Genomic DNA, 18,400 nt, shown 5'->3' on the forward strand with positions numbered 1-18,400 from the left:
ACCTTCACGTGACTCGTGCCGCTCTGCTCTTTTCCAGGTTTTGTTGAGCTGAATCATAAGTTGACTTCTTTCTACCCGCGGCTGAGCGCTAACGCAACATCTGGACCACCGAGGCTGCTTCAGACACCCAGAAGAGTGCGAGGGAGCGGCGATTCCACCGAATCGAGGACGCCTCCCCTGGATGTACTTTTGGAACTCGGAGAGAATTTGTAAAAAACTGGTTAGCCCCGGGAACCTTTCTTCCCCCCACTGCACACACACACACACAGCTAGCATTTCTGGACCAGTAAAAAACAAAAAGAAAAACTTGTACTTGAACAGCGAGGAAAGAGGAAAACAAACGATATCCGACCGACTGCGAGGAAATACAAACAAAAAAAAAACGAGAAAAAATATCCAGCAAACAGCGAAACTTTTTCAAGACTGCCGTAGGAGATCATTCCCGAAGGACGGTTCGAGGTCGGGGGGGCAACTGACCTTTTGAAGACTGATTTTTAAGACTTGAAACGGGGGGGGGGGGGGGGGGGGGGGGGGAGAAAAAGGACCGGACGTTTTCAGGACACGGTTTGGCGTCAATTTGGGATTGCCATCTTTAGCTCGGAGTGCCTGTCTGATTCCAGGAAACACCGTTGCCAAGAAGAGCCATAGCAACGGTGTCCAGGAAGTCTTATCTGTCATTCCTTAGTTGTTTTAGGGACCAAGTGACCAAACGTTTTTATCGCTGAGGACTCGTAGCTCTATACTCGAACCATTGCATCTCTGTCAGCCAGTGTTACCTGGCTGCACCTAAAGGAAGTCTACATTTCCAATATATATACAACACATGTATATATATACAGTATATATATATACATATATATTGCTGATATGCTTTTTAAATACAGGAAAAACTATTTCAGAAGACCAGATGGGGTCTCTCACTTGGTTAGTTTACAATTACTTAAAATTTATTTTTGTTTTCCTCTCTTGGGTTTGTCTTTGGCGGGATGGCGAGTGCATGGAATGGGCTGCTCCGTATCACAGCCTTATCTTTTTTATCTCGACATCCTAACCTCATAGAAAACATCCGAAAGACCTTTGAAATATATGATTCTGTTTATATTTGCAGTACAGGCGTATGTATAACAAGCATTCAAGCAAATGTATTCATATATACAGTATATATGGATTAATAGATATTAATCACCAAAACAAATATATGTATTTATATGCACATATTTTATATATGTGTGTCTGTATATAGGGCGGCTACTGACTGCGTTGAGCTGTAATCCTTTTGTAGAGTTTAGTCGGAGTTCCAAACATCGCTCTGCTTGGGAAGAATCGCACATCTGGCAGCTCCCGAAACCGCAGGCATTCCCGATCTCTGATTGGCTGCACGCGCAAGGCGGCGTAAACCCACACACACACACACACACACACACACACACACACACACACACACACACGGTGTAAATAACGACCTGAACATGCAAAAAGCCACATCTCAGTAGCAGGCTTGATGGGGAAAAGGACAATTATCTTCAACTCTGTTCCAGACATATCTCTGAGCTCACACACACACACACACACACACACACACACACACACACACACACACACACAAACTTCTCTTTGAAACTTGAACCAAACTGTCTCTTGACCCTTGCCCTTTGTTTTTTGGGGGTTTTTTGCATTCAGTAACGTGCATGTAGCGTGCGGGCGGTCACCAAGCGGAGGTGTGCCTTGTCGCTCGCAGGATCTGCCATCAAGCACTGTGCTCTCGGAAAGCAGACGCTAGTTACAGCAAAAAGAAGAGATGATTATCATATTGATGCTAATAACTGCAATGATGTCAACACTATGGCCAGATCCATATCATCAGAGAGCTTCAGTGCATGTTCAAAAGAGCAAAACCTTCCCATCCGTCCGTCATCGAGTTTAAAGAGGGGGGGGGGCATGTAGGGAATCTGGGCAGTAGGAAACCTGTTAGCGGCCCTGTTAGCGGCCCTGCTAACGACTCCGAGGGGACTTTGTTCCGCTTGTTGTGAGCGGAAGATGAACGAACAAACCCGTCCAAGTTCAGGGTTCCGATTGATCCGATCAGAAAAGAGGCTTAATGTACTTTCATGTATGGACGCCTTCTTTTAATACTTGACACGGAGCATATCTTTGAAAAGATGTTATATTGCCTTATGGTACCTGCTCGTAAGTATCAACATAAAAGCAAAATGAAACTGTAAAATAAAGCAATAAGTATAAAAAGCCATTTACCCATCTCAACCGCTGTGTAGCCCGGGCTGGTTCGGCGTTGCTTTAACGTACAGTTTCCCGTAATAGTCGACATAAATGGCAGGAGCGCCTACATCACACCTGCAAAAGGTCAGCGGATTCGGATTTATTGGATCCAACGCATCCAGCCGGAGGAATGAATATTTATACGTCTGAATATTTATAAGGCTTTATGACACTTTGGAAGACGATGCTTTCTGTTGGGTGGCGCCACCATAAACCGCTCATTATGCCGCCCCCCCCTCAGTCTCTGTGTCTAACCTTTTTAGCAGATTGAATAATTTAACATTTACTTTGGTATCCGGCGAGGGCGCCGCACATCCCGGGGTTGCCCTTATTTGCGGGGGCCACACAACACCCCCTCCCCCCCCCACCTCCGTGACAGGTGACAGGCAGCGGAGGGAGATAGGAAGGAACGCCTCCTCCTCATCCTCAACCTGCAAGTTTACAGGCGAGAGGTGGAACAAAGCGTCACGGTTCAAAAAAACAGAGCAGAAGTTTGACTATAAATATATATATAAATATATAAATATATACATAAACTGAATATACTGTAAATGATTTCCTTTTTTGCTCTGTTTTTCTTCTGTACATAGGTTTGCATATTTTATAGGACTTTTACTTCTATCTACGAGGACTGGAAAAAGTACTTTAAATACTTTTAAAAATATATATGAATGAAAACATGATAATGCTCAATAAAACCAGGTTTTAAAAAAAAAAAAAAAAAAAAAACAGTTGCTAGGATACAGTACAACCTGTAGGACCTGACCAAGGCATTTATTCAGAATACAGTCAGGGAGAGCATTGACCTCACAGCTTAGACACACATTGACCTATTTTATTAAATTTAAAAAAAAGTTTCTGTTCATTATCTTTGTTTAGATATTTATTTATAAGTCATGTTTGAGATGATATGCATGCTTTCATGGCATTATTTTTCTATGAGTTGATACGTGACCAAATAGTTTTATATGACACGCGTGGGCCGTGGTCGTGGTCCACGGACCGCCGCTCCTGGCTGCAGGACCATGCCTTCAGAACTTCTGGTGACCGTGGAGCAAAGAAAAAAAAAGAAAAACAAAAATACAGAAGCTCCCGTCGTGTCCAAGTGATGTCAAAGACAGATTTTAAACGCTTATTTATTCATTTATGTCTGTGTATTTATTTATTTGTGCCGTTTGACTCAAGGTCCGAGCTCTACGGTCGCCGCCGCTCTGTTTGAAGTGCTACTTCCTGTTATCACTTTAGCAAAACAAAGACAACAAAAACACAGATTTGACACCTCCAGAGAGCAATTTTACACCACAACTCTTCAGAAACTGCAGTAATACAAAAGCCTTATGAATATTTCTACTCATCCTCCTCGATGTTTCCGAGGAAAACTGATGTTTTTTTCCCCTCCCGCATTTTTTTTTTTTGAGCTTTCGAAGCTAAATTTCAAAAAGGCAAAGGCCAACATTTGTAACGGCTCAGATTACACCATCACAGCAGAGGATTTGCCTTTAGGTACATAAGTTGCTGCTAATTTGTACCGAGTCAGCCGCTGTGGGACGTGTCCACCACCCAAACACTCGCCCTTTCTTGCTGACAGAGCTCCGATCTTGTTCAAATGTGTCGCATCAACGGCAAAGTTCAATGAAAACTGCACTATCTCATCAAAAGTTAGTCTTTTCTTTGTTTTTCTTAAAAAAAAAAAAAAGTAGTGTTGCTAGAATCCCATGACGTTTCTCATGATTTTTCAAAGTATTCTGGAAATCTCTTTCCCAATTTCAGCACATGTGGAGGACGGGGAGATGAATGTTGCATACTAAGCTTTGCCAGGTTCCTAATGAGCTCAGCTTCTGATTGGGCAGCGCGCTTTAGGCCCCGCCCCCCGTTTCTGCACCACGCTCTGGTCCCCCAGAACTCTTTTTTGTAATTTTGAATGAATGATGCGTCTCTGCTTAGCCCAATAATAAAGCACAGTCTAGAATCAAGCGCGTGTTGTGAATTTATTAGCGTTAAAACCACATAACAACAGGTTTAATGAACATTCAGGCGGAAAGTAGCAATAGTGAGGATGGTGGGATTCTTTGTCAGCAAATGAAGAATATATCCTCCAGGATTTGGCTTTCTTCCTGGTCCGGCCAATGATGGGAGCGCGTGGGGGTGAGGACGGCTCTGTCCCCTGGTCTCGGGGTCTTCGACACAGGCTGGCGTGACGGTCTTGGTGGTCCCGGTGTGGGTTTGGGTGCAGTAATGGGAGACATGATGTCCAATAACTCCACCACAGAAACCTCCATCCTAGAATTGAATTGAAAAAAAGATCTCTTTGAGGACTGTTGGCGACATCGACGTCTTCACAAACTCCAAGAACAAAGTTGCTTGCAGGTGTGAGAGAAACCCAGAACGGGAGACGCGCATGCTTTCTGGAATAGAAATGAGGGAATGTGTAGCGGAATAAATAAAGCCAAAACAGGGCAGATTAAGATAATAGAGATTCAATCCCTCAGTCTGGCTGCCTTGATAAATTATTCAGCGTGTACACGGGCCGACGACGGCCATTCCACATACAGAGCATGAACACTTTAGAACACGCTCCGCCGCTGCTCTAACATCATTCTCTGCTTGTTTAAAGCTGCATTGATTTGCAGGTAAGGCCTCTCTTTACCACTATGGTGTGTGTGTGTGTGTGTGTGTGTGTGAGAGAGTGTGTGTGTGGGGGGGGGGGTCCACAGGTGAGGCACTGGAGGAACATCCAGAGTACGAGCCAGGCCAAGTGGATAAGGGTCAGCAAAAGGAAGAGACGGTCCTAACGAACATCATATTCACACAGGCCGTACAAATGTATGGAAAACTGACAGGAGGCCCCCACAACGGCAGCTGCATCTGGCTGGAAGTGAGAACAGCTTTGTGGGTAGAAAAGAAGGTGGGGGGGGGGGGCTTTGGCTCGCCTCCTCTCGAAATGTGAGAATTTGCATTTTTATTTGTTGATTTATTTAACGGACAGGGCTCTCAAACAGCCATCCATCAACAAACGACGGGTCGGTAATGAATAATGCATGGCTCACGGCCGGTCACAATCTATAACATGGGAAGGGGGGGGGGGTACAATTTGGGCAGGAATTTGGGGTGAATGATAATGGGGGGTAGGAAGAGCGTGAGGTAGCTCAAGTGGAACAATGAACTTAAGGTGTGTCCAGAACTGTGGCATGTTGGCACCAGTAATAACCCCCCCCCCCCCCCCCCCATCTTTACAGTTTGGCTGCGTATCTGGTTAACGTACATTTGTAGTCCAAACATCAAGATAAAACACTATAATGGCCACTGCGTATATGCTGCTTGTCAATTTCCAGACCAATCGATAGCAAGTGGGGACAGTCTGGCTGGGATGGGGGGGGGGGGGGGGGGGGGGGGGGGGGGGGTCTCATTACCAACTAGAGCAGGATCCGAGGAAGGATTAAGAAGGTTGTCCGATGTTAACCCCGGCTTCGGCGTGCAATTTGCACATGAAGATTGAGGGGGTTACGATGACGTGGTCATAAGAGGAGGGTCAAGGGGGAATTCCAAATGAAAGCAAAGGATAAACTCCTCAAGGAATTTTCTTCAACTCCATTTTAGGACGCCACTGGCAGGAACAACACGATTGTGTACACACTGTACTACCAATTTACAGCTGAAAGATCAGCACACAGAGACAAATGGACCGGATCACCTCACGCGGCTCCAACCTTCAATGATTCATCCGTCCTCAAAACCCGACACCCTGTTCCAAGTTGGCTCCCTTTGAAGTGATGCCCAAACTCCGAATATTCTTCTTCACGGCTGCTTTCTTTGTCTCGTTAGTGGGGCAGATAGAGAAGGGAGCTGCGTTGGGGCCCACAAGTCTGTTCAATCACACCTGCTGCTGGGTCCCTGCTAGGCCCACTAATGGAACACAGCGTGTCTCCTGACAGGCCGGCCGCAGCATTTGCAAGTCCACCCGAAAGCTTCATTTAGCCTCTAACACCCACCAAATTTAGCGAGGCTAAGAAAAGCCGTCAATTGGCATCAAAGTCGCGGCGCCTGAGAACCGACAAGAAAGTCAAAGTTTGCACTTGTTTATGGATTTGTGGTCCTGCGATGGGAAGGCACGATGTTAGATTTGTTTCAAACGTTTAGTTCGCTGGTTTAAACTGGCACACATTTGAGTGAGAGAACTGCATTACACCTGATAATATGAAGCACTTTAAAGAGAGGAGTAAATGGCTACCTGGCCTGAGGAGGATCCTGGATCAGAGAAACTGGGGTGGCCTTACTCGAGTTTAGAGAGGGCTTAACAGAAGAGGGGCCCATTTCCTTTCTGGATCGCCTCAGTGCCTCTTCTGAGGAACAAATAAAGAATAGCAGATTTCAACAGTGAAGCAGGCTTTAGTTAGAATACAGGCGAGATTTACTAGCATGCACATCAACGATATTTGCCAGTTTCCTCTTGATCTTTGCGTTACAGGTTGGTTTTATCGAACGTACCGTCGGCCGTGAGAGCAGGTTCTGGTTGGGAGTGTTTCTCCAGGAAGTTGCTCTCTCCATCAGCAGGCACCGTGAGTTCATCTGCTTTATTTCTGAACACACACAATTGATAACTTTGTGTAGGATAAAGGGTTACTTTCATTCATTTTCATTGCTGTGCTGGATTTCTGCAACATTAATCTTCGGTTCTTTTTGACCTTAGTACAGCTGCATTATTATAGGTCCAATAAACACAAGACCAGACATTAGTTCCAATCTGATTTGAGCATTTTAAAGATCATTTCCAGCTTCCTGTACCTTGTGGGCAGCTGTTGTTGAATGGAAGCTTCCATACATGGACCTCCATCAGAGTATGACCTGCTGAAATCAGCCTGTTGATCCCTAACGAGAAAAGAAAGAGGTTGGAAGGTCATTACCTGCTAAACTGTCCACTTGAAGGCAGAAATCCCTGTTTTTCCCCACAGCACCTGTGGGAATGGAGCCGGGACTGCTGCAGCTGCTGGTTCTGTCTGTTGAGCCTCTCCTCCTGCTGCGCCAGCCGGACCTGGAGCCTCTCTCTCTCCACCTCCAGCTGCATCTTCTGCAGCAACAGTTGGTGCCTCTTTTCCTCCCAGTCCTTGTGACCCAGCACAGGCATCATCAGCGCATCTTGGGCCTCTGAGTCGGCGCCATGTCCATCATGGAGCCTGTTTTTTTTTTTTAAAATGCCACTCATTTAATCTGCTTACTTAAGATGGAAGATGGAGTGGGCCTAATATGGTTAACTAGTTTACCCTTCACATCTGTGATGGCCAAACTCCTCATGCGGGCCGCTCTTTCTGCCTGGTCCTTTCTGCTGAGCCTCGTAACAACCGCCTCGACAGCGACATCGGTGACAGCTGTGGTCAGACTCTGGCTGTGGCCCCCTCGACTCACATGTGTGTCTCCTCCGCGGCCTGTTTTCAGGACTGAGCTCGGCGACACAACGGCCAGACGCTGCCTCTTTGCAGCCACATCTCTCTCGTGTGCGAGGCCCCTGGGGGCCAGTGGCGGCGAAGCCATGGTCGGAGCCATCGGGGGGCGAGCCGCTGGATCTGTGTGAAGACGTTGAGCTGATGGCTTCCTCTCTACTCAGGACCTAGTCGGAGCACATGAAGCTGCTTTCACCGGACAGCGTTTCTGGCAGGGTCTGTTTTATGGCGGCACAAATGCAATACATATTTTCCAAGTTGGAGCCAGATAGTGGCCAGAAGATTTAGAGGACGACTGTCAAGCGAGTGTAACTACAGGTTGGCCAAGGTCAGCAACAATATGAGATAAACATAAGAGGGAAAGCCCATCTTGTGTCTGACTGGAGAAGAGAATGTGACTAATTCGCCGAGGGTCAGAGAGCAAGCAAACACACATTATTCAGCGCTAGCGCGCGACAACAAGGTTGGCCAAGTCATCCATTCTTACACACGCAGCGCTGAGAGGTGTCTTTGCTTCTAAGTGTCACCTTGAGAAAGGTATTGTAGTCATATCGAATCAGTGAATGAAGTAGGTCTCTACGGCCATTTGTTATGAATTATTACGGCACTTGGCCGTGCTATAGCACACGCTTGCATGTGTTTCCCCTAAATATTTAATTTGCCTGACTGATGGAAAACAGGCTTGCTTGTGCAATATGGAACACAGAGCTGGACTGTATGAGCTCACACTCTGTACATCATTACCTTGCTGACAGCTGGGTCCTGGCTCAGATGTGCAATGGACTGGTTGAGTTTCACTTGTTGCAGAGAAAGGTACTGCTGGTAAAGCCCCAGTAGCTCCTGACACTCTCTGTACTGGTGCTGCAAGCCTGAAGACCAGGAGTTAAGAAACCCAACACATTGTGATCAGAAAAGTTACATTTTAAATTAAAAAACTAAACTAAATTACTGGACCAGAGAGGAAGTGAGAGAAGCAAACGGGGCTGAGATGAGGCCAAAAAAATATCAAAGTTGTGGTTGTGGCACACAAGTTATACCATCTGGAGCCGACCGAGATGTTTGGAGCTGAGCGGTGACGTGGGAGGCCAAGAGCCAGACAAAGAGCTGGCAGACGGGAGGGAGCCGATCTGGAGCGGGAACACTGCTGCGCCTCAGGAGTCAGCTAATGACGGTGGCAGCGGCGTCACCACAACCACACCAGCACATGCCACAAAATGAGCACGGGAACACACACACACACACACGCACACACACACGCACACACAGGCTCAATACTGGAACCGTTTTAGTCTTTGGAGCTCACACACGAGCACAAACGTGCACCAAAACATCTAATCTGTATTAGACACTATGGCAAATGCTATAGAATAGGAAATGACACACTCTCCTACGCAGGCTGACCTGAGAGTTCCTCACAGCCATATCTTTAGATGAGGAGGCTCCTTCTCTCCCAGCTGATGAGTTTCTCAGCATCTGCTCTTTTTTTTTTAAAAACCCATTCAAAGAGAAAATCAAAGTTCAATGTGGAGTTTTATTGAAGGAATAGCTGGCAGAGCACCCCTAAGAACACACTTTGGTTGTTAGAAGACTTCAATCAGGCTGAGGAAATGAAACAGAGGCGCAAAAAAGAAGCGCGGGGACGAGTTTGAATTGGGGACCGAACGCTAGACGGATGAAAGGCAGCGGCTCCCGTAAACAGAGAGGAAAATGGGAGGAAAGGAGCATCTGACGCGCTCTGTGCTGCTGCATCACTGATGATGTCCAGGGAAGCAGGTCGGTGTGGAAGGCTGGATGCTGCCTCGCTCACCGTTCACCAGCAATACTATCTCTGCCCTCGCAAACGTGTTCAAACACACAGCCCAGGTAAAAATACACACATCCTGTTTATCTGTGGACATGCGAAGCTCCATCCCAAATGAAGTTAATGAGCGTTCATGTGCTGACAGGCTGATGCAGTCAATACAGCAACCGCAAGCTAATCTGAGCCCAGTGGTGCGACTCTGATAAGATTCCACCTTTTTGCCCACATGGTTCATCCACATCCCTGGACATCAGCCAATGAGGGCCAAGCCCCTGGTTTACATCAGAGCCCACAATGACTTACTCCTCCCTCTTGCTCCCAAAATACTCCGAATCAAGGGCTTAGGTTGAAGAGGCTTCAGACAGGGCCTGTCAGAATGATTCACATCCCTGTCAGGAGAGAGCTCAAATGAAGTAATGAAATCCACTTCAAGGTGGAACAAATTTGCACAGGAGGAGGGAATATTTTAAAGCCTGCTTCAGAATAATGTGCCAAACAGTCTGAGCAGCAGTGTGAGTGGAGCCGGGGTGGAGACGGATGTGTTTGAATATCAGGGTATAGTATAAACCGAGGAGACAGTTTACGTAACAGCGTCTGCGCCACTGAACCGGCGAAAATAATCATGAGCACAAGTCAAACAAAAATAAAATACATCTAAATATCAACAGCAGCGAACTTTTCCAAGACTAAGGATGCATAAAGTCACTCCCACTCTAACCCCAATATCAGAGCAGTAATCCCATGGTGGGTGTAGCTAAATCTATGGTGTCATCAGCGCATATACTTTACCTTCTAAGAGAGCGAGAGAGAGAAAAGATAGATATCAGAATTCGTTTCACTCGTTCCCTTTTCATACACGTTGCACCTGCTGTGGCTGTGTTCTTATCAGAGATGCCAACTTTACCTCTGCCAACCCCAATATGGCTTAAACTACAAAGACATCCTTCCCATGTGGCACACAAATGCAGTTGTGTGTGCCACTCTGCTCCAAATGTCAGACGAAACATCCAAAATACCAGGGGAACCCCCCTCCCTACCCGTCTTATCCCCGTTGGCTTGGGGCTGAAGTATAGCTGTGCATTCTTTAGTCCTGACATCCCCCAATCTTGGTTAGATAAGATAAGCTGAGGCATAATGGAATTAGCCGTGACAAGACTCTCATTCAGCGTGTTTGCCTTTGGTGTCTCCTTAACCTTTCGGAAAAGTGCTGGAACCCGAGAAGAGCCTACATGACTCTTGCACGCTCTTTAAAAGACTGCCTTATCCCCCCTGAGGTGCCTGGCTCCAAACGCTTTCTCCTCTCAGATACCTTTTTTTAATGGAGTTTGGAAGTTTGGTGTAAATGCCAAGTCTCCAAGCCAAGGTACCTTTAATTGAGTTGGGCCTTTTTTAATTCCCCCCCAACCCCCACAATTGCCAACCATGCAACTGACCACAAGAGTCAATTATTCTTAATATTTTGCTGTGTCGTTAACCTGAATTGACTGCTGGCCATGTTAACCACGCTATCTGAGCAGAAGGTGGATGTAGGACTGCAAAAAAACACCAAAATAATTTAATTACTACATGTAAGGGATTAAGAAGCAGATGGTTACAGCTTATCTCATTTCATTTACCATCTGCATTAACACTGGACATCCAGATGACGTTTTTCCCTCCATTCACCTTTTCATGTCAAGGATTTAAAGGTTGTCGATATGAAATAGAGTTTGGACAAAACACTGATGAGGTTTAACTACCACAAGCCGGCATCAATACATTTAAATACATACACTCAATGTTCTATGAGCTTTTTTTTTTAAATTCTAGACTCTTAGTCTAAATTCCCACGTCTTTTTAGGGGCAATAGTGCCCCCTGCTGGCGTGTAAGAAGAACGGTACCTGGGGCAAAATGAACGCTAAAGATTAAAATGATTTTAAAGAGCTTCCAAAAGCCTTTCCATCCAATAATAAAAAACGTTCTCTTTCTTAAACCACTATATTCAACTGCAGAATCACCCAAATTTAAAAAAAAAAAAAAAGTCTCATACATCTTGATGATACCACGTTAGCATCTATAATATTGATGAAAACTTATAGAATAGAATACACCAGTGTGCTGTCTGTGCCACATTTCGCAGGTAGGTCTTTATAGATTTGTTAGATTAAGTAGCATCCAAACAGCAACTGTCATTAAATTGATAATTAATAAATTAGTCATGCTGATTACTAAAGAACAATTGGAGTTGGTAAAGCACACTGATTCCCTAATTTGTTACGTACAGTAAACCACCAGGGTAACTCTGTGGCTGCACGTCATATCTGTGGCCATTTTCAAAGGATACTCTCTCTCTCCTGTGCGATCATCACATTCTGTTCCTCCAGCTGTTGGATCTTTTGCTCAAAATTTTGATGCTCGTCTTTCAGGCGCTGCACTGACACTTCTTTCTCCTCGCTGACTCTGGAAAGCCGAAAATAGAAGTGTTAAGACAGAAGCTTACTTAGAATGATAGAAAGCATGTGAGCATTGCAGTAGAGCTCAGTAGAAAAATGTGGGCTACTTTGCTAATTCTTCAATGAGGTTTGCAATCCGGCGTTTGTCGTCTGGACAGAGATCCTTCAAACTAACGATGCCTTTAGCTCTATTAGGCTCAGAGGATACCTGGAAAACAGATAGCACAACAGTTGTTGACGATACACAACAACTCAGTCCGGTATATACCCATCTATGCGTTCTCTTTCTTGTTCAACATTGCTGCATGCATCTATCAGGAGGGAAGAAATGGCTGATCTAAAGAAATATTTACCTTTGTTGCCCCAGCGTCGTGGGCAATAGATATAGCAGCTGACATTTTATCTGGATGATGAACCCCAGAACTCTCACTTTCTGAGTAGTCCTGTCTCTTTAGTGTCTCCTTCTTGCCATTTGACCTGCGTGTCCTGGTCCCTCTTTTACTGGCTGTACCGGCGCTTCCTCGCCCCGAGTTTAAAGGGACCTTTGTCCCTCCTGCAACCCCTGAAGCAGACATAAGCAGAGTTAAAGCAATGTTAAAGTGTATTTAAGACTTTCCTACCAGTGACACTCACCAGGGATGAAAACCAAAGGCTGCTCCTCATCTGACTCTGTGGGAGTCAAAAACACAAAAAGTGTGTAATAAAAGAAAATTAGCTATGTTTCCACCTCATTTATAACGATGCCATTATAATTACACGTGAACAGCTGCCCAGATATAATAATAAATAAAACATGGTATCCGAATGGTCTCTATATTAGGATTACAAGTTCGCAAGGATTTGAAAAACCAATTACAACAATGTTACTCTACCATCTACTTTTAAAATAAAACTGTCAATGTTCAATACAAGTTGTCGCCTTAGAGTCAGATACCGAACTCCACTTCCTCCTATACAACTTTTACGCATCTATATGTAACACGAAAGTTTTTTTCCAAAAACACGACTGCTACATAAATCGCCAGTGTTGCCAGTTAAGTTAGTGCAAGTAAACATACCACTGCTTTTCCAAAAAATCACCGAATTTCCACTTTTAGTTGCCGCTGCCGCCATGTTAAAACAACCGCCACCACTCCCAAAGAGCGAAGGGTTGCTAAGGGATATAGCCCCGCCTTTTTCTTAGAACGAACGCTCTAATTGGCTACTCGGCAATAAAGCTTTATTTCTATTGGCTGAAATATCAGTCAAGTTTGCAAGGAGGAAAAAGCTGATCTTGCTGCCCGGTGTTTATGTTCTGTGGACGACAGCACCCAAGGATGCTGCATGGGTATCTCAAATGGAAGGAGCTAAAGAAGGCCTGTCTATTAAAGGCACTGCTGAGAGACTGACCCTCGGTATCATCCGAATACTCGGTATGTATCGCGTTTAGCAAGCCAATCGTCACCGGTGACAGTCAAAGTCATTCGTTTTCTCCTGGGTTGTCAGAGAACATGCCTGGTGTGGTTGACGTGCGCTTTGCAGAGCGAGAACCTGCAGAAAAGAGGAGGCTGCTTTCATGGGAACAGGTGAAATATCCGCACATGAATTGATGCAGAGCCTGGCCTCGTTGTACGTCTGTGCTATTCTGCCTTTCTTTTTCTTTCTATTTATAGAAAAACACTTGTATTTTGCCAGAGGACCTGCGGGACTTCTATCAGACAACCGACGGGTTTACACTAACCTGGAGCATTAAACTAGACAGTGGGTCACCTCATTAATTAACGCAAATGCCTTAAAAATGCTGTGAAAGCAAATGTTAAAATAATAGTACACGATGCACTTGAGTGCACAGAGCCCTGGTGGATCTTAATTATATGTAGATTTTCATGTCCATGACATGATTCTAATTGTATCTTCCAGATGAGTTTATTCCCTTAGGATGCATGAAGATTAACAGTGTGGCCATGCTGTGCCCGCTGCTGCAGCCCGTGTCGTTATATTCTCTACCCAATGCACCTTCACTGGTTGACCTGGACTGGGAGGAAACCAATACCCAGACTGGTAAAACCTTAGTATTTTTGTTTAGCTCTGTCTTTGTTACACAAATTTGCCAAATATTTATTCAGGATTTGTTTGTACTGTCTGACAGAGAAGGCGCAGGTTCCGGCAGAACCCCATTTTGATTCCCGCAGCCGCATCTTTGAGCTGGATTCCTGTGGTGGAAACGGGAAAGTGTGCCTGGTTTATAAAAACTGCACTCCAGGTGTCCTGGTTACGTTCGCAAATGTCCTTGATGGTTTTTTCAGAGCAGGGAGGAAAATCGTGACCAAATTCGGTTCGTTTTTTAGGAGTTGTTGCCCAGCAGAGCGAAATCTGGTTCCTGGACCGCTCGCTGTGCTGGCATTTTCTGACTACGTCCTTCACGTCCTACTACAGGCTGATGGTCACACATCTGGGTCTACCTGAGTGGCAGTACTCTTTCACCCCATATGGCCCCAGCCCCCAGGCAAAGGTACCAAAGTTTATTATCATCATCATCACTTCTTCAATACAAATCAATGTTTTTATTACAAATTCACAAAATATAAAAATCTGGCAAATGTTGCAAACAGGTTTAAAATTTTGAAAAATGCATCAATGCGGCGGAACCCTTTCACACCATTTTAAGAAAATCTACCCAATGTTCGTGGTTTAACGTTAAAAACACTTTTGGAAAATCTGCACATCTTGATTTGTTTTGTTAGTTTCTAACATTTAATTCAACATCATTGACAATAGAGCTGTCTAATTATGATGTAGCTGGTTCTTTTTCAAAGTTTCACACCAATGAAGTCACGTAATACTCAAAGGTTAAACATAAAACCATAAACATTAACACAACAGAACATTATTATCCCACTAAATCTAGCAGTTTGGCAGTATTAGCTTTAAGAGATACGTTTATCACCGAATCTTTCAACTGGGTTCCCGAATAAAGTGTCTGTGAGGATGAAGATTTCCGGTGTTTGAATCCTAGTCCCTCACCTGCTGTTCTCTCTGCAGCAGTGGGCATCGCTGTACCAGCCGCTGACGTTCACCTGTGAGGCTGATGCTCCTGCCGAGGCTCATCTTAACAAGTTGGACCCCACAAAAGCCTTCAGGGGCAAAGCGAAGGTAACCGTCGCGAAGAAGAAGCAGTCGACCCAAAGCAGTGTGGGGAGCGCTGCGAAAGGTGGTGCAGGAAAAGCCACCGGAGCAAAAAGGTGATGAGGGGGATTTGCTCGCCTCTGTTAGTCAGGACCTCAGTAGTGTAGAAAAGCACACTGAGCTTGGAATGCTGCATGTCTAGATAAGTCCAGGGTCACGGGGGGGCTCGACATAAGGTTCCAGAGTATTTACACCAACCATTGTGGGTATTTTGCTTTTAAACAGCTCTACAACAATAATATCTATGCAAAATGATAAAGGAAATATGTAAGAAATTTGTGGTGTCTAATCCCTAAAGCAACACTGAGTAGAAGCTTAGACATGCACTGGAACGCTACCATGTCATTTGAGAGTGCCAGGCGGCTTTTTGAATCCCAGCCATGTTGACTGTCGGACCATAAAAGAATGTCAGATATCAGGATCCGTCTCCGCCGCTCTCATTGCGTATTGCTGTCGCAGCCATCCTTCTGTTTCCAGCACGGGGAATGTACGGCATCTGCTCTGATGTTTCTACATCAATAAAGTCTACAAAGCTCGTCTTCTTTAGGTCTCTTTTGTGGGAGTCTACTTTTCTTTGGATATGAGAATTTGCTGGATTCAGGACCTTTTTTTTGTCCTACTGTCCTCCTGAATGTTTAATGTTAGAATCAGGAACGGTGAGTTGTTCTTGGAAGATCCAACTGCTGCTGTTGCCAGTGCATGCTTTTTTTAAATCCTTCTTGCATTATAATGCAATATACTGTAATTTGCACTCACAAATGAGGATATGCACACGAAAGAGGAGCTGATCTTAGAATTATTTTTTTTTTTCAAATAATTCCTTGACCCAGTTTTTTTTAAGTCCCTATGTTCCCTGTAAACAGCATAATGGAATGTTTCACCTGATTTCAGGCAGCCTTGACACACTGTAAACCTGGGGGGGGACTCACACACAAACATTATTGCTGGTGTTTTCTTGGTTCCCGAGAGGGGCGCTCTCCTCCTCCACCGGCCCTTCTCTCCTCGTGGAGGTTCCTGGGTGGTGCAGTTCCACCATGATCTTGTAAAGCCCTGCACCCAATAATCCTCCGACGAAGGGAGCAGTTATAGGCACCCACCACCACCCATTTCCAGACCTGCGCAGATCCAGACAGACCAGTGTGAGCAAACTCTCAATATGAATGGAAGGAAATGGCTTTAAAATAAATCAGTGCAACAGGAAGTCCCTCCTACATACCTGAAAACTTCAACCCCCCAGCCAGCAATGGCGGTGAAGATCCTCGGTGCGATATCCCTGGTGGGGTTGATGGCGTAGCCGCTGTTGCTGCCCAGAGAAATCCCAATGAGCAGCACCAGGAGACCCACAGCAACGGGTTCGCTGCCCGCTGGGGCCGGTTTGTTCTTCTGGTCGGACAGAGCCATGATGCAGAGCAGAAGCATGGCCGTCCCAAACACCTGGCAGCACAAATGTCACCAACAAATGAGGCAAATAAGTGCAGGTTGTGTCAGAGTTCGAGTCGACCGGGTTTCACAGCTACCTGGTCAATAAATCCCCCCAGCAAGGAGAGGTATGGCGCAGGATAGGTGGCAAAAATACCAGCTGTGGCCTTCACGCCCGTCACGGTCATGTTCCCTCCACAGTAATCATAAATAGCTTCTACAAATGGAAACACGGTTGAAAGGACAGGAAACAGAAACGCAGCAGTGATTTACAGAGTACGCCTCACCATAGTAGACAGCATAGATCGTCCCCGCGGCGAGGAAAGAGCCCAAAAACTGTGCAAAAACATAAAGGGGCAACATCTTCCACGCAAGGCGGCCAAATGCGCACATGGTGAGTGTCACTGCTGCGTTCATGTGAGCCCCTGAGGGGACACAAACATCCATCAGCTGATTTTTGGAGACTCCTTAGTGGTGCAACGGTCGTTAGTTCTACCTGAGACTTTGCCTCCAACATGAATCCCCATAGCAACGCCCAGACCAAAGCCCAGGTTGATGCTCACGTATTGGCCGTACGCCCCCTGCCCCGTCACTACCTGTGCCACAGACCCCAGCCCAAATGCCTGGAAAAAGAAGACAAACGAGAAAAGGAAAGAATATTTAAAATAAGCAAATTACAGGGAAAAGGCACCCAACACAGGGCAATCCTTCCAACAAATGACAACATAGCAGATTAGAAAGGAAAAGAAAGTTCAAATAGCGTCCAGCATAACCAAAGAATTCAGAAATGTGACTAGAAGTGATGTATGACAAGTCTGAAGCTGACCTGAAGTATTCCCCAAAGAATCAGAGAGGGTTCAACATGGTCACCAAATAACCAGGAAACAGGAAACACGTGATTCCTCTTTAAGCAGTTGTGCATTATAGTGAAGAGTAGATCTCATGACAGTATGTCCCTGTGTGTGTGTGTGTGTGTGTGTTATTGACATGCTGTGCTCGGTATTCTCATGCTTTCAGTCCTATATATAGGCCTTATTGTGACAGCTGTGCCGTAGCATGTGACTTCTGCGCAGCCCTCCATGTGTCCAACTGTTGCTCAGGCAGCGCTGCATTTCCTGGATCAGCCACTTGAACCCACCAATCCCCATCCTCGACCCCCTCCATGTGGCCTTAAAGCTGCACGCCTGCATGCGTGCGCGCCTCCACGGAGGGGCCACATGCCCACGAGGTCAAGATCAACGCATTAATAATTAATGACAGATGATTCTGTCCCCTGCTGTCAAAGACAGTTGAATAAAAGCCTCCAGAGGCTCTGGAGGCTCATTTAAAAAAGCCTGTGTTTGTAAGTGCGTCAGTGTTTCCTACCATCATGATATACGTGCAGAGGGTTTCAGCGAGTCCCACGCGCACACACTCATTCTGGAGCCAAGCTCTGGGTCTGCTTCCAGTGGCTCCCCTCTGCTGAGAGACGCCCAGTTCCATAGATTCTGCCTTTTCCTTCATTATTCCTTCCTCTGCTCTGGCCCTCCTCTAGACGGTTGAGCAGAATATGTTTTGCAGCTCAAGTCAAAGCAAAGATCACATCCAGATTTGCTGACAAATTCATGAGGTCCCTCCCATGTGACCAGAGCCCACACTTCAGCCTATCCCCTGCTCCTTTCCTCCCCCCTCTCTTTAACTGTGTTGCTTCACTCACTTTTCATTGTCTCTCACTCTCTCTCTCTCCCCCTCCGTCCATCACATATTCCCATTGGGACACGTTAACCCCCCTTCCCACAGAGCTATGCTAAACCCGCAATAACTGCCCCTCCTCCCCCCTCTCCTCCCCCCCGGGGCTGCGTATTATCTGAGGACACTGCAGGGTAAAATA

The 18,400-nt window shown here is 45.8% G+C and overlaps 4 protein-coding genes across 8 annotated transcripts in view; 2 read left to right on the forward strand and 2 right to left on the reverse strand.

Moving 5' to 3' along the window:
- The window catches only part of celf4 (CUGBP, Elav-like family member 4), a 58,001-nt gene extending 53,751 nt beyond the window's left edge, over positions 1–4,250 (forward strand). For all 3 annotated transcript variants that reach the window (XM_057030563.1, XM_057030560.1, XM_057030561.1), the window contains exon 14: positions 38–4,250. The gene's annotated coding sequence lies outside the window, so the exon portion shown is untranslated. The remainder of the gene's footprint in view (positions 1–37) is intronic.
- Positions 3,965–15,090, reverse strand: kiaa1328 (KIAA1328 ortholog). Of its 3 annotated transcripts, none has more exons than XM_057030557.1 (12): positions 14,950–15,090; positions 12,580–12,615; positions 12,300–12,508; positions 12,054–12,154; positions 11,838–11,953; positions 8,457–8,581; positions 7,536–7,879; positions 7,230–7,448; positions 7,060–7,143; positions 6,763–6,854; positions 6,506–6,617; positions 3,965–4,557 (listed from the first exon to the last, which is right to left on the reverse strand). In XM_057030557.1, exons 1-12 carry the CDS (start codon positions 14,975–14,977, stop codon positions 4,350–4,352), a joined length of 1,674 nt encoding a protein of 557 aa, XP_056886537.1. In that variant the 5' UTR covers positions 14,978–15,090; the 3' UTR covers positions 3,965–4,349. The 3 variants fall into 3 exon arrangements, with proteins under 3 accessions (XP_056886537.1, XP_056886536.1, XP_056886538.1); XM_057030556.1 differs by lacking the exon at positions 14,950–15,090 and adding an exon at positions 13,005–13,123; XM_057030558.1 differs by lacking the exons at positions 7,060–7,143; positions 14,950–15,090 and adding an exon at positions 13,005–13,123 and having other exon boundaries at positions 7,179–7,448.
- On the forward strand, positions 13,191–15,653 carry tpgs2 (tubulin polyglutamylase complex subunit 2). The gene is made up of 7 exons (XM_057030574.1): positions 13,191–13,358; positions 13,432–13,511; positions 13,599–13,686; positions 13,846–13,986; positions 14,075–14,188; positions 14,274–14,437; positions 14,968–15,653. The coding sequence occupies exons 1-7, from the start codon at positions 13,283–13,285 to the stop codon at positions 15,169–15,171; spliced, it is 867 nt and encodes a 288-aa protein (XP_056886554.1). The 5' UTR covers positions 13,191–13,282; the 3' UTR covers positions 15,172–15,653.
- aqp7 (aquaporin 7) lies at positions 14,434–18,209 on the reverse strand. The gene is made up of 6 exons (XM_057030572.1): positions 17,896–18,209; positions 17,027–17,153; positions 16,818–16,955; positions 16,629–16,747; positions 16,328–16,545; positions 14,434–16,226 (listed from the first exon to the last, which is right to left on the reverse strand). The coding sequence occupies exons 1-6, from the start codon at positions 18,031–18,033 to the stop codon at positions 16,037–16,039; spliced, it is 930 nt and encodes a 309-aa protein (XP_056886552.1). The 5' UTR covers positions 18,034–18,209; the 3' UTR covers positions 14,434–16,036.
- Between the last annotated feature and the right edge of the window lie 191 nt (positions 18,210–18,400).

The sequence above is a fragment of the Takifugu flavidus genome, chromosome 4, assembly GCF_003711565.1.
Source record: "Takifugu flavidus isolate HTHZ2018 chromosome 4, ASM371156v2, whole genome shotgun sequence".
NCBI classification, from domain to species: Eukaryota; Metazoa; Chordata; class Actinopteri; order Tetraodontiformes; family Tetraodontidae; genus Takifugu; species Takifugu flavidus.

Bases quoted from the DNA above. Each gene is read 5' to 3' on its own strand.
- aqp7 (XM_057030572.1), bottom strand. From the start codon at position 18,033: ATGAAGGAAAAGGCAGAATCTATGGAACTGGGCGTCTCTCAGCAGAGG. The intron at 17,154-17,895 runs GTAGGAAACACT...TTCTTTTTCCAG, and splicing joins TCTGCACGTATATCATGATG to GCATTTGGGCTGGGGTCTGT. The intron at 16,748-16,817 runs GTGAGGCGTACT...TTCCATTTGTAG, and splicing joins GATCTATGCTGTCTACTATG to AAGCTATTTATGATTACTGT.
- tpgs2 (XM_057030574.1), top strand. From the start codon at position 13,283: ATGGAAGGAGCTAAAGAAGGCCTGTCTATTAAAGGCACTGCTGAGAGA. The intron at 13,512-13,598 runs GTGAAATATCCG...TTCTATTTATAG, and splicing joins GGCTGCTTTCATGGGAACAG to AAAAACACTTGTATTTTGCC. The intron at 13,687-13,845 runs GTGGGTCACCTC...TGTATCTTCCAG, and splicing joins CTGGAGCATTAAACTAGACA to ATGAGTTTATTCCCTTAGGA.
- kiaa1328 (XM_057030556.1), bottom strand. From the start codon at position 13,059: ATGGCGGCAGCGGCAACTAAAAGTGGAAATTCGGTGATTTTTTGGAAA. The intron at 11,954-12,053 runs GTAGCCCACATT...TCGGCTTTCCAG, and splicing joins CTCATTGAAGAATTAGCAAA to AGTCAGCGAGGAGAAAGAAG. The intron at 8,582-11,837 runs GTATCCTTTGAA...CCTGGTCTTCAG, and splicing joins GATCGCACAGGAGAGAGAGA to GCTTGCAGCACCAGTACAGA.